General features: G+C 35.6%; 1 protein-coding gene across 47 annotated transcripts in view; it reads right to left on the bottom strand.

The window, feature by feature from the left end:
• The window catches only part of ADGRL3 (adhesion G protein-coupled receptor L3), an 866,327-nt gene that overhangs the window by 322,794 nt on the left and 525,513 nt on the right, over nucleotides 1-18,020 (bottom strand). For 42 of the 47 annotated variants that reach the window (XM_032151681.2, XM_032151691.2, XM_032151695.2 and 39 more), the window contains 2 exons: nucleotides 3,130-3,144; nucleotides 212-1,012 (listed from right to left, as the gene is read on the bottom strand). In XM_032151681.2, coding sequence (XP_032007572.1) covers nucleotides 212-1,012; nucleotides 3,130-3,144 — 816 coding nt within the window. The remainder of the gene's footprint in view (nucleotides 1-211; nucleotides 1,013-3,129; nucleotides 3,145-18,020) is intronic. The other 5 variants (XM_058434511.1, XM_058434589.1, XM_058434533.1 and 2 more) reach the window with 1 other exon arrangement.

The following is an 18,020-nucleotide window of genomic DNA, read 5'->3' as shown; positions in this document are numbered from 1 at the left end:
CAGAACAAAGGAGAGTCTACTTCTCGTAGTTACACATTTTTATAGCTGAAAGTGATCAGCAGCAACCTTCTTTAGATGTAAAGGTAAAGAACAATTTTCAGGTACACAGGCCAGAAGACCACAAAGAAAGTTTAATAAAAACATAAAATGAACTTGCTGAGAACAAACAGTAAATATTTCCCCAAAGAGTACCACAAAAGGTTGAACTTACCTGATCTACTATCCAGAGGTCCAAAATCCAAAGAATATTTCACGACGTGATAGTTATTCCATACATAAAGTAGGTTGTCCCTGGGGTTGTAATCCACAGCTGCAATGTACTGGTATGAATTAGGAAAGGGTACATCCACCAAACTATCCTTGCTTTGGTCAGTGTTGTAAATGTAGTCAATCTTATTTCCAGTGGCCTCATTGTCATCATCCTCATATACAGATTTGACCACATACAGAATTCCACAAATCATAAAGGCATTGGAAGCTGACCTTTTATCATATGCAGTATCCCATGTTCCTTCAATCCGGAGGGTGTAAGGGTTCAATTGACTAATGACAATTTTACCGTTGTTTTGTTCTGTTGCATAGATTACCCATAGCCCATTCTCATCTACTGCCAGGTCTATGTCAGATTTGCCTCCCCATCGGTAAGGGGAGGTATCATGGTAATTGGCATTTGCTATGATAGCCTCTCCACTCTTTATCCTAGTCCGCAAATCAAACTTTACTATGTTCCTGGTGCGCTCTTTGTTGAAGAACAAAGCTCCATCATACACTACAAATCCTGTGCCATCCACCCTATGAGGGAGCTTGTAGGTTGTAGTTGGTCTTCCAGCAATGAAGTCATCCTTGGATGAATACTCAGTCAGGGTATCAGTTCTGTAGGGAGTCCAGGGCATATAATAAATCTTGTCAGATGCCTGCAGAGGGTCTTTGCACCATGCCCCAGATTGGTGGTCGGACTCAAACAAATGTTCACTCTGGTATACTCCTTTTAGTAGTCCAGGACAAAGAAAAACTGTTGGAAAGGAAACAGTTAAAATAAATAAATATATTAATTTCATATTTTGTTATATAGTCTTATTTTTCACCAAATGGAATGCAACTCTATCAAGAGATACCCACCATCACTTATTTTGCTGCATTCTTTTAAGAACACAAAGTATTCTTCCACATTAATTTTGGTTTCATTTCAAAATCATTTTGATTTTGATAACTGAAAAATATCTAGCCTTTTTGTGAGTAGCTGTGCATTCCTGTGATTGTTACCTTTGTAAACGTGCTAAAATATTTTTGGAAATATATATCAGATGTAACATATGTCTATGTATTCTATAGACATATAAGAAATACAAATGTTTACAAACAATACTTTTAATAGTTCACTGAAGAACATATTTTGAAACAAAAATTATTGCTTTCATTCTGATGAAATTCACCATTCAGTAGTTATCATTAAGAAACAGATGAATATCTCATAGTAATTTTTTAATAAAGGAAAAAGAAAAGCCCTGTAATACAGGCCACTGAATCTTTTAGCAAAAAAGCTCTCAACGTTGCTACAACACACACAGAGCATGCAACCCACACAATAAAAAATGAGTGATGGATGGATACTGGAAGGAAAAGAGAAAGGAAGAAAAAGAAAGGAAAGAAGGAATAAGGAAAGAAGAAAAGGTGAAAGGTTACAGAAAAGAACCCAAGATCTGGATTTTAATCAGTTAAAAATGTCCTGTTAAATACAGTAGTATTGGAACTTAAAAACATGTACCTTTTACTGTTACATGAGAAGAGCATTAAAACCCAAGATTACTTGCTATAATATTTTGCTGCTCATACTTCAGAATGAAAATGGCCAAGAATCATCTGATTCAGTTGATTTTTAGTATGATTCAGTAGCGTATCATGTGAATGGCGGTAAGAAAACCTGGCTGATTCATCTGTAGTGAAGGGGCTATAAAGCAATGTTTCCCAAAGGGTGGTCCTTGAATCACGTGTTTCAAGTGGCATAGCTAGATGTTACACAGAAAGAAAAAAGGGATCCTTAGCCACATGTGTTTAAGAAATGTTATATTAAATATAATTGTGGCAGAGAGTCTAATCGCTTAAGTACATTCGTGAATCTCCAAGGCAGAAGTGGGAAGGGTGAGCAAATTTCACACACTAATTGGATCATGGCACCTTTATCATAGAGCTTCTTTGGAGTATAGAATTCCGCTGAACCTACTATGGGAAACACTGCTCTAATATATTTGCAAAGCAAACACACTGAAAAATAATCATGCAGTCTACTGTTATGTTTGGAATGATTAGAAGTATACTGGGTGAAAAAATTAGAAAATCACAGTCATTTGGATATTGACCCTTTTTTAATGATTAAAGTATTATTATTTTGGCATTAGTGATTAGCTTTTAAACAGTAACTATAAGCATAGATGCAATGGAAAACAATCTAAGATGAAACTCAGGTAGGTTTTGGAGATTATCAAAAAGAAAAGTACATTACTAAAATGCCCAAAGTTTTACTTTTAGAGAAATAACAAGTTTGGGAACAGGCTAACTACCAAAATCTTCCATAGCAAGGATAGAGGGCCATCATCAATATACAATCCATAATAATATTGATTATAAGACTTTCATATGCTTGCTATAATTATAAAGGATAAGTATTCATTGTTATCAAAATTGTATATAAGCTTTATGCTAAATAATCATCCTTGATGACTAAAGTAACTTACTTTAGGTGGTTCAAAAAACTTTTTCCCTTTTCCCCCAATAGTTAAAAATTAATGGAATAGGGAAACCATGCCAGAGCTATGAAAAATTACGTAGTATAGAAATAAAAACAAATTAAAGCAACCACTATTCATCACCATGAGTTGGATTTCTAACTACTCAAAAATAGAGGGGAATAAAATACACTGTTGAAAATTTTATACTACTAAACTCTTCTTAGATAAAAGAAGCTGACTCTTGTCAGTAATACAGATTAAAGTGAAGTTGAGCAGCAGAAGTAGTAAATAAATTTTCATAAAATAGATAAGAATTAATAACAAAATTATTTTAACTAAATGTTAAACTGTTAAATAACTTAGCCTATAAATAGTATATAATTTATGAAAGGTATTTAATTACCTTTTTGTTCCACTTCTATTGGAGAGAGAGAAGTAAAGAGAGAAAGGAGAAAAGAGAATAGATTAATGGTACGGTATTGGCCAAGCACTTTTTATTCACCTCTTCCAAACTGAAAGTAAATAATTTATTTCACTCATACTTGCTTTATTGAACATTATATGTTTTAATAAAACCCATCTCTCTAATACAGTTATTTAAAAATAATCATATTATATGCTTTAAAATATAATATAAACTTTGAGAAAAAGGGCAAAAATTAATCAAACTATGATTAAATAAACACACCATTCCAAATTACAGACATAGGAAATGCAATATTCATAATAAGAACACCAATATTTCCATTGGAAAGGCAGGTCGGCAATTATACAAAGAAAGCTTTCAAATAGTTTGACTAGTCTCACTTATAAATATTATAGTTTATACCACTATTTCACATAATAGTTGTGCTTTTTATGCATTTCAAAGAATTTGTTCAGAAGGAACTACTCGGCAACTCATTTCCTAAGGCCTAAGATTTCCTGTAGCTTGTCAGTCGTATGAGAAATGCACCTCATGAGACTACACATTAATGTGGAATGATCTTACCCTAAATAAATTGATTTGGAATCCTTATTGAAGAAACTTTTCTCCCTCCCACTCATTAGTATTTGATATTACTGTGGAAAAATACTGTGTTTCAGAAAAATATGTTATTAGAAGGTTTAGAAAAATAATGAGCCACTGGCTCTGGTCTTTTCTGAAATTCTTAACAGAGTCAACATACACTTATAAAAATAGAGATCCTCAAACATGTTATGTTTATACATTTCAAATTAAATTCCATAATTATTTTTAAGGTACTGATCAATACAAGTCAGTAAAAATTTTGGAAAATTGTTAACATATTCACAAACTCATCAAGCAGCATCTCTTTATCTTATAAACATTTTGTTTCACAGAGACAATTTGCTACATTCTAACACGAAAAAAGGGACCAATGAGAAAAAAGAGGAGAATGTCAGGGAAGAATGAGTTCACAACACGAACTTTAAAAAATCACAGATTTCAAGTGATGTAAAACTAAAGCAATTTCAGTGGAAGAGATGAACTGAGATATGCACAATAAATAAATTTAAAACGCTAGTAAGGTTTCAAAAACAAGTAAGAAATACCATTTGGGATAATTACATTTGGGTGATATCTTTTTACTTAATCTAAGCTTGCGTGTCTCCAGTTATTGTCAAAACCATACTCGTTTCTCTCCAACGACTTTTTTGAAGCCTCAATATCATGTTGCAAAGTGATACTGAGTGGTGACATTCCTCAATCTCACCAAGGAAAAACTGTCATATATCAAAAGTTCTGCTTAGAAAGTTGCAAATAAGGTTATCAAATTTTAGATACTTCATCTCACTAATTAATAAATATTATTATGTTTTAAATAATTTCAACTTTTATTTTGGAATCAGGGGGTACATGTACAGGTTTGTTACATGGATATATAATGTGATGCTGAGGTTTGGAGTATGACTGATCCCATCACCCAGGTAGTGAGCATAGTATCTAATAGTAAGTTTTTCAACCCTCGCCCCCCTGCCTCCCTCTCTACAAATATTATTTTTAATAATATTTCTTGGACGCTTTTAAAAACTGTATTATACTGTCATATTTATCATCATCCTCAATTAACCTTTATTGAGTAACTCCAGGGTTTACTGGACTGTATGTCTCGAATAGGCTACTACAGGCATCTCAAGCCTTATCTGAGATGCACTTCATGCTTATACCAGAATAATAACAAACCTATATTCAGACGGACAACTAAGCACCTTAACAAACTGCATAAGCGATAGTCTCAAAAGTATAGATATTATAACGAAGGCTGAGATTGGGACATACGAAAGCTGACATTTTTCAACAACTAGCCTACAAAGAAGTTTTCAGAACTAATTTGGTTCCTTGAAATAGCCTTAGATAGCGATATCTTCCTGATAAATACAGAGACAGAGACTTACATTCTAAAACACAAAAATGCTCGTTCATGGAACTTTAGTCTTCTTTCACATAAAACTCATAGACAATCTTATTTTTGAGTGGAAATATCTTAACTTCTTTGTGAGTTTTATTTCTCTCTTCAACAAATACTTAATGAGGAAGACAGGCTATGTAACAAAAAAGTATTGGCAATGGTATCTGTTATATTCTTCAAATATTATCCTGCACTTTGATGGAAATTTTTATTTTTTGAAGAGCTTTAACCTCTATTAACTCAACTGCCATTTGGTAAAATTTTGATTTTGATTTTCTGGTCTTGTTTAGTATCAGAGAAATTGGCATAAGCTGTAGAATAAGTAAAGCTTGCCTCTGTTGATTGCTGGTTACTCAAAATGAAGATTTATTAGGCTGTTGTGCTTTGGAGAAAATTATTATGATCTTGCCCATGTCATGACTGGCTGTAGCTCATTTATCATTTATTTGATATTTTCAAGACTGAAGTAAAACAGTCCTATAATTTAAGTTGAAACAAGCACACACAAATCATATTCCCATAATAAAAACTGGCAAGACAACATAATTTGTCATTGAAAAGCTTAGTAACACTAAGGATTGGCCAGTCATTACCTATCATTTAATTCTGATTCTAGAAGCTTCCCTTCACTGAATGAATAATCAAATTACATGAATACAAGAAACAAGCACACTTCTGTATTCTGCACAACCACATAATACTCAGTGAATAGCTCTTGAATTAAATACATAATCCAAGTAACATTGAACAATTTTGCTTCTTGATATTTTAAGCATGTGGTAAAAAGAAAAAGTGGTGAAATAGAATCTGCATTCACTATATAAAATCATAGTGCAATGCATTATCTGTGTAATGTCTGTATATTTTAATGGGTGGGGAGGAAAGTAAAATTTATAAGCAATTTGTATCTCTAACCCATTAAGTATAAAACTGGAGAGCAAAAGAAGAAAAAGTATATGGGTGGTATTGTGGGTTATATTGGCAAAAAACATTTGTTGCTATAAAACAGCCTGCAGTGATCTAAAAACACAGGCCTAAAATACTCCCTTCCCTCCTCTCTGTAATGAGATAATAAATAAATGAATTGCATGATGACAACCGTGCAAGGGCCTTTTTCAAGATCTCTTGTTTTTTAGTCTAGTCTAATATCCTGAATTCTGGCATAGCTGTCATTGTTCATTTCCAAACGTTTTTGAAACTAGTTAGTCTCCTTTTCTCTCTACACTTTTAATTTCCAAACTATTTTTACTGTGCATTCAGCCTCTATAAATATGTTTATATATTTCCTTAAAGTGATTTCATCGTTGTCCTTTCTCAAACTTAATGTCATAAGCTATATCCTGTGGTTAGAGTAAATGACAAATTCAAACTAAGGAGAATTTTATTCTGTATAAAAGAAAGAAATAGGTAAAAATGACAAGTAAATTTTCCTCTATATTTCCCAAGAGTTCATAAAATAGATATAATAGTCATGTTATTGTTTCAAAAAATAAGATATTTGTTCAGCCATTTCTGAATCATATGCAATACCTTTGAATTGCATTGTTTAACTAGAAAAGGTACAGATCAGAGAGCATACGTATGTACTGCCAAACTTTTTAAAACTACATCACAAAATAGAGAGAAATAAATTTGTTGCATGCCAAAAATTGTTAATGCCATAACTAAGAACTATGAACTTGTATTCAATTTTAATGTTTAAATTTTCTTTTCTTTTAAACTATAGAAATCATAGAACACATTTTCTATTCACAATGCAGAATGTTACAATCCAATAATGCCCCTATATTTCTGTAATCTATAAGAAAAAAGACACTTACAGGGGACATAACATGGTAATAAAATATTAAATAATTTATAAACAATTTTTTTCATTGCAACATAATAGTATTGTTAAAAGAATGATTTTCCTTGTAACATTTGGTTTAGACTATTAAAATACATTTGGGTACCCTTATCACATGGCAGCTGGGCAGTTGGGATACGGCAGAAAGGCAAAATAAGAAAGTAATAAAAAAATCACAACCAGTTACCTATAAGTTGCATAATCGAAAGCTCACAATAATACCAGGTGAGCATCCCAGATCTAAAAATCTGAAATAAAAAATGTTCCAGGCTGGGCGTGGTGGCTCATGCCTGTAATCCCAGCACTTTGGGAGGCCGAGGTGGGTGGATCACCTGAGTTCGGGAGTTCGAGACCAGCCTGGCCAACATGGTGAAACCCTATCTCTACTAAAAATATAAAAATTAGCTGGGTGGGGTGATGCATGACTGTAATCCCAGCAACTCAAGAGGCTGAGGCAGAAGAATCACTTGAACCCAAAAGGCAGAGGTTGCAGTGAGCCAAGATCATGCCACTGCACTCCAACCTGGGCGACAGGGTGAGACTCCTTCTCAAAAAAAAAAAAAAAAAAAGTTCCAGTGAGTATTTCCTTTGACCATCATATTTGAAAATTTTCAGATTTTTTCAAACAAAAAAATTTTCAGATTTTGGAGCATTTAGGTTCTCCAGAACAATGAATATATTTCAAAATCCCAAACATCCAAAATCTGAAACATTTCTGATCCCACGAATTTTGGATAAGGGATACTCAGCCTATACTTTGTATATGAACGGCATTTTATAATTTAATAAAATGCTTTCACATGAATCATCTTATTTAATTATTGAAGTATTAACAGCACAACAATGTGATATTGTATTTATTATTCCCATCAGAGAAGAGTAAAGAGGGTCTAAACACTAAAGGATTTGACCAAGGTCAACCCTGGTAGGTGGCAGAGTCCTGCCATTTGTCTAATACCATATGCTGTCTCTCACAACTTACAAACTCAATGAAACACAGTTTAATTGTTGTACTCTTGCTCTCCATTTCCTCCCTGTCATCAAACCCATGAAAAAGCACATTTTAGAAAAGACAAAAATATAAATAGAATCTCCCTGAGGGTAGGCACTATATCTGGTATAATATTCATTCATTAAGTACTGAAATTTTGCATACAAAACTGAGTAGACTTTTTTTTTTTTTTTTTTGAGATGGAGTCTCACTCTGTTGCCCAGACTGCAGTGCAATGGCGCAGTCTTGGCTCACTGCAAGCTCTGCCTCCCGGGTTCACGCCGTTCTCCTGCCTCAGCCTCCCCAGTAGCTGGGACTACGGGCGCCTGCCCCCACGCCTGGCTAATTTTGTTTTGTATTTTTAGTAGAGATGGGGTTTCACTGTGTAAGCCAGGATGGTCTCGATGTCCTGACCTTGTGATTTGCCCGCCTCAGCCTCCCAAAGTGCTGGGATTACAAGCATGAGCCACTGCACCCAGCCTTAAGTAGACATTTAAATGCAGGCATTCTCATTATCCCAACTTTTCAAATGTGTAAACTGAGGCACAAATACCATGGCTCTATGGCTAATAAGCTTAGGTAGCTAAGCTTTGTTTAGGTCGAGTTGAAACAGGAATTCAGGTTTGGATATTATTCATTATTGATGTTCAATAAGATAAAAATTCATCTTACTCATCTACAGTGCTCAACACATAAACAGAGCTTAATTGATATTTGCCATGCTTTGTGCAATGACTAAATGGCACCATGGTATTTTCAAAGAAAGGGACAGAATGACACACTTCAGTGCTATCACCACTTGAGACTAGTGTACTAGTGTTACAAAGCAACTCTCTAGAGAAGATAAAATACAGGAAAAAATAATGGTTTCCACATTTCTTGACTAAGGAAAACCAAGGTTTCTCTTATCACTGGAAACAAACCTGTGCCGAATAACTCATGCCTCCCTAATTGTTATTATTCCAAAACAGATAATTCTCTTCTTCCATTCCACTTCTACCAAGAAATACAGAAGCACTTCAGTAAATAGAAATAAAAAAAATTGTGAAGTTCGTTCGATTTTTTGGTATATTGCATATCAAAAATTCTGACAGACATCTGTCTCTTTCAGTAATTAAAGTACTAATCCTTTATTTAATGAGAGACAGGAGTAATCTCTGCAGCTCAGCTTCTAAATTATGTTTTTCAAATCATACCTATGCATCACTGAATAAAAGTGCTGCTCAAGTACCTTGTATTACAATGGCTTTATATAATTTGTTTCCAAAATTAACACCTCCTAATGAATTTCATCCTGGAGTGTGCAGATTGAAAATGTCAATAATTCATAAAATGCTTTTGCTAGCCATATTCTAATTTAAACACTTAAATGCAATATCTATAGATGCTACAGAAACTGAGATGGCCTTTTATTTTGTATTAACATTCCATGCCATTGATGGATCTGCAAAACCTTTCAAACTATTAATTTAGCCTTTTAGAAGAAAATGCAGCTCTCTTAGTAGACTCTTTTGAGAATCTATTTATAATAGCTTTAGTAAAAACAATAATTTTTCAAAGTTATTATTGGTAATACTTAAAGTCGATACAACATTTGCTTCTTCAATGATGTACCCTTGTTATAATGATTTGTTACTACTATGTGATAACCACATGACATTTAAAGTTGCTAAACAAAAAACAAAGGCAGAGTTACCTCAGATTGTATAAGACTAAATATGCCTGTTTTTTTTTTTTTTTTTTTTTTTTTTTGAGACAGAGTCTCACTCTGTCACCAGGCTGGAGTGCAGTGGCGCGATCTCGGCTCACTGCAGGCTCCACCCCCTGGGATTCACGCCATTGTCCTGCCTCAGCCTCCCAAGTAGCTGGGACTACAGGCGCCCGCCACCACGCCCGGCTAATTTTTTGTATTTTTAGTGGAGACGGGGTTTCACCGTGTTAGCCAGGATGGTCTCGATCTCCTGACCTCGTGATCCGCCCGCCTCAGCCTCCCAAAGTGCTAGGATTACAGGCATGAGCCACCGTGCCCGGCCATGCCTGTTTATATATTAGATTCACTGAATCCATCTGTGGAGCTCCTGTTATGTGCAACACACTTTACAGCTGTGAATAGAGACAAATAGTAACAATCATAACACTTAACAGTTACTGAATGTGTACTCTGTGAAGAGTCAATCTGTGAATCATTTTATTTCATCCTCATCGAAACTCATGACTTTGGTGGTACTACTATTACAGGAGTTATTAAGAAATTATTTTAGGTATGTAAAAAGGGTAAGGAGTCCTCGGTAAGGCTTTTTCTTTTAATAAAAATAGCTCCCAAAACATTTCTTTTCTAATAGAAAAGTGAAAAGCCTGAGTGGCAAGCATTGATATGCAAATGCTGGGAAACAGAAACCTGATCCACCCAACATGGCAGTTCCCACCCTCTTCTAGTCACCACATATGCCAGGTGTCATGGCTGCCTCTAGATAACACCACCTGTGCAAGACATCATGGCGACCTGCATCTGTATATTAAATGGCTAAGGTGGGAGGGCCAGTTTTTTTCACTGGCTACGTGAATGACACACCTGGTAAAACCAATCCCCTGGGCTCTATGCAAATTAGACACCGCCTCCTCCAGCCTCCCAGTATAACTGGCTGCTTTCTGTGGAAGGGGCAGGGGTTTTTATCTGTTCAGAGCCCTCACTCCCTCTGTATGGCGGAGCTTCTTTTCTTCTTTCTTGCCTATTAAACTTTCCTCTCCTTAAAACCACTCCACGTGTGTCCGTGTGATTAATCTTATCGGTTCGAGACAAGGGACCAGGGTGTTTCTCTGGTCATTGGTGCCATATCACTATTACGACCATGCTATAAAGGACAAACTAATTTCTGCTTCAGGGAAACTTATAGTCTAATAATTGGTGATTTTCAGTATACTTATTTACTAAAGATAAGCTGTTCTTAAATGCTGTCAAAGAAATCTGTGTAAAGACATTAAAAAGAGACAAGAATAGAAGTGAATGACAGAGAAAGGGGGAATTGTCAAGAGAAGCTGAAGTTAGAAACACAAGGCGTAACAGTTTGACTAAAATTAAACTTCCTATGGAAAATGTCATCTATTTGCTCCTAAGACATGTATTTTTGACTGATTCTTATTACTAGGTTCTATACATCCAGCTCTGGATATGTAACAAATATGATATTAAAAATGAATTTAGATCTAATTTCAGAAATTTGGTAAATACTTTTAAATTAATAGTCCCAGAGTTTGGAGGCTGAAAGTATGTTAGATGCCATTTAGTTTGAGTTGATATTTTATAAATCAGAAAAATGAAACCAGATAATTGAGATATTAGCTCCAAATCACAGTTTATTTTAGATTAATTGGCATTCCAATTTTATCAAACACCAAAAAAACTAATGAGTAAAGATCTTAAACCTACCTTCTAAAGGCTTCAGTTGACATATATAGGATATATTTGACTTATTTTCTACATGTCAATTTCTAAAGAATTCTACAATTAATTTTATTTTTTGTTTCAGTTCTAGAAATCATATTTGTACTAAGGAACATATTATTATTCACCATGTTATTATTAAATACAAAATACTTTGTTCTTTGGCTAGTGAATGCGGCCCCAAGTTGACCGAGGCAGTTGAAAGAATTCTACAAAGTGACAGAGTATTCCATAGTTCTTAAGCATTCCTAGGCTATTCCTCAAGATTTTGGGTTTTGTTGGTGTTTTGTTTTTTTCTCATGGAATGTCTTGTTGGGTTTTGTTGTTCTATTCTCTTGCATGAAATGAGATAAAAACTTACCATTCCAAGATTAATTCACAAGATTTCAAGAGCTCTGGTAGAGATAATAGTTATAATACTATCAGAAATAAACTAACTTCACTTCTTACAGCTAAAGGTTTATCTTGTCAATAGAATTAGGATAGCAATTTCTGCCTTCACAATCCATAAAATTGTTAAGTGAATCAAAAATTATCACATTACTTACTACTTTATTTTAAATACTCCTAAGGATTAAAAAGTAAACTGTGGGCCAGGTGCGCTGGCTCATGCCTGTAATCCCAGCACTTTGGGAGGCCGAGGCGGGTGGATCACGAGGTCAGGAGATCGAGACCACGGTGAAACCCCGTCTCTACTAAAAATACAAGAAAAATTAGCTGGGCGCGGTGGCGGGCACCTGTAGTCCCAGCTACTCAGGAGGCTGAGGCAGGAGAATGGCCTGAACCCGGGAGGCAGAGCTTGCAGTGAGCCGAGATAGTGCCACTGCACTCCAGCCTGGGCAACAGAGCAAGACTCCGTCTCAAAAAAAAAAAAAAAGTAAACTGTGATTTGGGGCTAATATCTGAATTATCTGGCTTCATTTTTCTCATTTATAAAATATTGGCTCAAATTAAATGATATCCAAATCTTTAGATTCATTACTATAATCTTCCAATATGTGTTTCTTATATATTTTTATATAATTTCAGAAAATTCAATGAATCTGCCATCTCTAGAAAGAAACTTTTATACAAACAGTATTTGTTTTTCAGGCTTTCTTTGAAATTTCTATTCATATTTGAAAGGCCAAACATTTTGTAAAACCTACATGAAGCTTCTGATTTACCTTTTATTTTTGTCTTACCTAATCTGCTTTGTGTTTGTCACTGAGCACTCACATACCTCAAAAGGGGAGTGATGGGAGGAAAGGATGGCTTACACAATGATTGTTACTTGTGAAAGTGACTCTGTCCATGTAAAACCCTCAAATATACTGTGATGGTTAGTATTGAGTGTCAACTTCATTGGATTTAAGAATATACAGTATTTTTCCTGGGTGTGTCTATGAGGGTGTTACCAAAGGAGATGAACATTTGAGTCAGTGGACTGGGAGAGGCAGACCCACCCTCGATCTGAGTGGGCACCATCTAATCAGCTGCCAGCGCAAGGGCTAGAATAAAGCAGGCAGAAGTTGGAAAGAGCAAACTTGTTGAGTCTTCTTGGCTTCATCTTTTTTCTGTGCTGGATGCTTCCTGCCCTCACACATCACACTACAAGTTCTTCAGCTTTTGGACCCTTGGGCTTACATCAGTGATTTGCAAGGACGCTCAGGCCTTCGGCCACAGACTGAAGGCTACACTGTCAGCTTCCCTACTTTTGAGGTTTTGGGACTCAGACTGGCTTCCTTGCTCCTCAGCTTGCAGGCGGCCTATTGTGGGACTTCACCTTGTGATTGTGTGTCAATACTCCTTAATAAACTCCCCTTCATATATACATCTATCCTATTAGTCCTGTCCCTCTAGAGAACCTTAATACTGTTGCTAAGAAAGATTTGTAATCTGTGGAATTCCTCCTTATTGATATTCACATTTAAGTTATTCTTAGTCCTACTTATTTAGCATTTACACTATACCAGTATATTTGCTGGGTACTTCCTCTATTATCTTATTTAATCCTCACATCAACCCTGCTGAGATTATTGTCACCATTATGCAGATGAGGAGACAATAGAAGACTCATATAACTAGTAACTGGTAGAGCTGGTGTTTGAACTTTGAAGCCTGCACTAAACCTCTGTGCTATGCTCCCTGGGAAAACAGAACATAAGGATTATGATAATTATGAGAACAACTCATATTTATTAAGTGCCTGGTACTTCCTTATTATCCACTTAATGCACTACCATTAGCAATTAGATAGTGTCATGATTTCAATATTACAAAGGTGGAAACTATGCTACAGATAAATAAATAGTAAGTGCCACATTCAAGATACAATGCCAGGCTTCTCATCAGAGCACAATTGCCAAACCACTATCTTTCATGTGCAAGCTACTATTATTGAATATCTCCATTGATTAAAGAGGAAATACTATTCCCAGCTACCCCTATTACTTTCTACATGCCATCAGTGCTTTATCTGCTAAGTTATACTTAGCAGAAATAGAAAATTACTTGATGGCCTGCTCTTAATAAAAATATGATTGTGATTTCAACAAACAAAACATTTGAAAGTTAATATCAGTAACTAGGAATAACTTATCTTAAAAAAGTGTCACTCTAGTAGGGCATGGTGGCTCACGCCTGTAACCCCAGCACTTTGGGAGGCCGAGGTGTGTGGATCACGAGGTCGGGAGTTCGACACCAGCCTGGCCAATATGGTGAAACTCCATCTCTACTAAAAATACAAAAATTAACTGGGCTTGGTGGCGGGTGCCTGAAGTCCCAGCTACTCAGGAGGCTGAGGCAGAAGAATCGCTTGAACCTGGGAGGTGGAGCTTTCAGTGAGCCGAGATCATGCCACTGCGCTCCAGCCTGGGTGACAAGTGTGAGACTCCGTCTCAAAAAAAAAAAAAAAAAGTATCACTCTGAGTTTTGCTAAAGAATCTCTTCTCAGAGTCATCTATTTAAGATCTCTTTTCAGATTACATTGCTTTTCTTGGACACCATTTAAGGCAGTATCACATTCCAGACTTACAAGGCACAATGTTAGTCACTTGGAAAGCAAGGAGCCAGCATTTGAGTTAAGTCAGTAATGTCTGACAGGGGATGGGAGCAGTGGCTCAGGCCTGTAATCTTAGCACTTTATGGGGCTGAGGCAGGCAGTTCACTTGAGGTCAGGAGTTCAAGACCAGCCTGGCCAACATAATGAAAACCAGTCTCTACTAAAAATACAAAAATTAGCCAGGCGTGGTGGTGGGTGCCTGTAGTTCCAGCTACTTAGGAGGCTGAGGCAGGAGAATCACTTGAATCTGGGAGGCGGAGGTTGCAGTGAGCCGAGCATGGCCACTGCACTCTAGCCTGGGGGACGGGGTGAGACTCTGTCTTAAAAAAAAAAAAAAGAAGGCCGGGCGTGGTGGCTCATGCTTGTAATCCCAGCACTTTGGGAGGCCGAGGTGGGCGGATCACGAGGTCAGGAGATCGAGACCACGGTGAAACCCTGTCTCTACTAAAAATACAAAAAAAAAATTTAGCCGGGCGTGGTGGCGGGCGCCTGTAGTCCCACCTACTCGGAGAGGCTGAGGCAGGAGAATGGTGTGAACCTGGGAGGCGGAGCTTGCAGTGAGCCGAGATTGCGCCACTGCACTCCAGCCTGGGCAACAGAGCAAGACTTCGTCTCAAAAAAAAAAAAAAAAAAAAAAAGTATGACAGAGGTGAAAGAAACGCAGGGGTAGAAGAATTACATATGCCAAGAAGAAAGTGGTATACATAAAACTATTTGCTAGTATTTGTCTTACTTGAAAGAAAAATCATGTTTTATTAATCATGTATGTTACAGTACACTTGTAGAAGTAGCAGTTTTCTCATGTGGTTCCTCCTGTTTCTTCTTTCATTCTTCAGTGACCATCACAGTGTGTTCATGACAATTCAGTAGCATGATTCCATTGGCCTAACCAAATATACTTAACTGGATAGTGAATGGTTTCTACTTATTTTCCACTCTTTATAATGGATTTAGTTCTGCAGTATTGGGATATTTAATACAAGAATTGCATGCCTCTGAGAATGATGGCATCATATGCCCTAGCTGTTTTCCTTACGAATTTATGTTTCTCCTTTGAGAGATAGTGACAGATACTTTTTAAGGAATATTTAAGAATAAATATTTAAGGAATAAATATTCCTTAAAAAGTAGTTATAAATTGGGTAGGTTAAAGTTGACAAAGGAAATAATAAGCAGATAGCTATCCAAATGTATATAATGTGATACACAATCCAAGGTGAGAAACTGAATAGAAAAAATAAATTAAAACAAATAGAAACACAGCATAAAGTATGCTTTCCCTCTCATTCTTTATAATACTAAGCCAACATCTGTGAGGCAATTCACTAAATGCATGTCTTGTTTGTTTTAGTGAAATGTGTCAAATTAGAGGAAAAGTCAGTTTTAGAGAATGAAACAAATGACCACATTATTCTTTGCTCTATTGGACCACTGTCAACATACTTTACAGTCTATTTAAACTAACTAGCTCCAACTATTTTTTTTTTTTTTCCTTAAAAGCATCAGTAGAAGGGTCATGAAAAGAAATTTGTTAGTGAGATCATTAAGGAAGGAACTACCAACAATATAACACTACTAGGTGTAACTTTCTCACCAATTAAATCAGCTTCCTGGTAGACAACAAAAAGTGGTTGATACCTATTAAACTGATTAGCGTTGAAACTTATGAAATCTTTAATTTTATGTTTATATTCACTGTAAGTACTATATAAATATTAGTATATCTTCCACATAAGGTGATCTGTTTTGTAAAAAAATTCAACTTTAAAGAACAAACACATTTTAAATACAAGTTATATGTTTTCAGGAACCACTATGTAATGACAAATTCTGCTAACTTACTAGGAAGTAACCTGTATGTGTTTAACAACTGCTTCATTCACTGCTGTGAAATATTCACTTAAAGCAAGCCACTCAAGAAGTATTTTCAATTTATTAAATAAATTCAAGGGTTTTCTATCTCAGGTGCTCTTGAATAACAGGTACAACTTTATTAGTATTAAGACAGGCAAATTTAAAGAAAAAAATAAAATAGCTACATGGATTGTACAAATGCATGCTGAAGTGAATATTTTCTGATTATAAAGTTTAATTAATACATCTATTTGTTATTTTTGGTTGATATTCTAATTATAAAAAACCCCATCAAAACCCAAAAAACAAATAACCATGGTCTGTTCCACTATGCCACATTTTTATTTTATTTTATTTTATATATTTATTTTGAGACAACTCTGTCACACAGGCTGCTGTGCAGTGGCCTGATCTTGGGTTACTGCAACCTCCGCCTCCCAGGTTCAAGCAATCCTCCCTCCTCAGCCACCTGAGTAGCTAGGACTACAGGCATGTACCACCATGCCCAGCTAATTTTTGCATTTTTAATTGAGATGGGGTTTCACCATGTTGGCCAGGCTGGTCTCGAACTCCTGATCTCAGGTAATCTGTGTGCCTTGGCCTTCCAAAGTGCTGGGATTACAGGTGTGAGCCACAATGCCCAGCCCCATTATGCTACATTTTTAAATAATGAAAACTGCAAACAAAATAGCTTACATTTGAGGGCATTTTAAACATAATTAAATAAGTGCATAATTTTAAAACAAGAAGAATTTATAGAAACAGTAGCCAACAATTATTGAATGTTTACTATGTGTAAACTCTTACTACTAACTTAATTATCAAAACGACTTTTTGATAGGAACTATATTATCACCATTTCACAGATAAAACAAGTGAGGAGCAGAGACATTAAATTACTTGCTCAAGGTCACAAATCAGGCAAGAGATAGAGCTAGGAGTTTATAAGACAATCTGGCTCCAAGGTTTATGCTCATTGGATAGCATACAATTTTCCAAGAAGATTACAGATCAGTTGGTACTGAATTATTTTTTTCTCACCCAGAAAATGAAGTAACACAATTCCGATGCCCTATTTCAAAGGTCAATGGATTTGAAAAATATATTCAAATGCATGATGTTTTAAATGAAATCTCAAGTCATGAATTTTGGATGGTTTGTCATATATATATATATGTGTGTGTATGTATATATATATATATATACACGTATATATACGCACACACATATACACACACACACATATAAACTATGTGGCCTATAGAATTTGGCTTCTACTTAGAAAATAATGATATACACATTTGGAAACAGCGTGGAAGTAAAGTTTTAGGTTTCTGAGATTTATGAGATGTATATTTACCAACCACAAACAATTACATCTTAACCCACAAGTCTTTCCTTAACATCAGTTCACCTTTCATGCATCTAGATGCATGAATTCATCACACCACGGTCAAGTTCTAGACTCTCCTGTGCCTTATTAATTTTACAGAAGAAGAGAGATTTATCACAGAAAATATTAACTCCTTAGTGATGGAAGTTAACATCAAAAGCCTACATTATAAAAGGAAAAACAGTATAAAATCCTGGTGTGCTGCAATGCTATGACAATGGGCTTTTTGTTCTTTTTCAAAACACGCATAGTTTCATCTACCATTGTAAAACTGACATCTTAATAGTACATCTAAGTTTATGCATTTGGAG

Source organism: Hylobates moloch, unplaced genomic scaffold, assembly GCF_009828535.3.
Source record: "Hylobates moloch isolate HMO894 unplaced genomic scaffold, HMol_V3 SCAFFOLD_2, whole genome shotgun sequence".
NCBI lineage: Eukaryota > Metazoa > Chordata > Mammalia > Primates > Hylobatidae > Hylobates > Hylobates moloch.
This window is presented reverse-complemented; position numbering and strand designations above follow the sequence as displayed.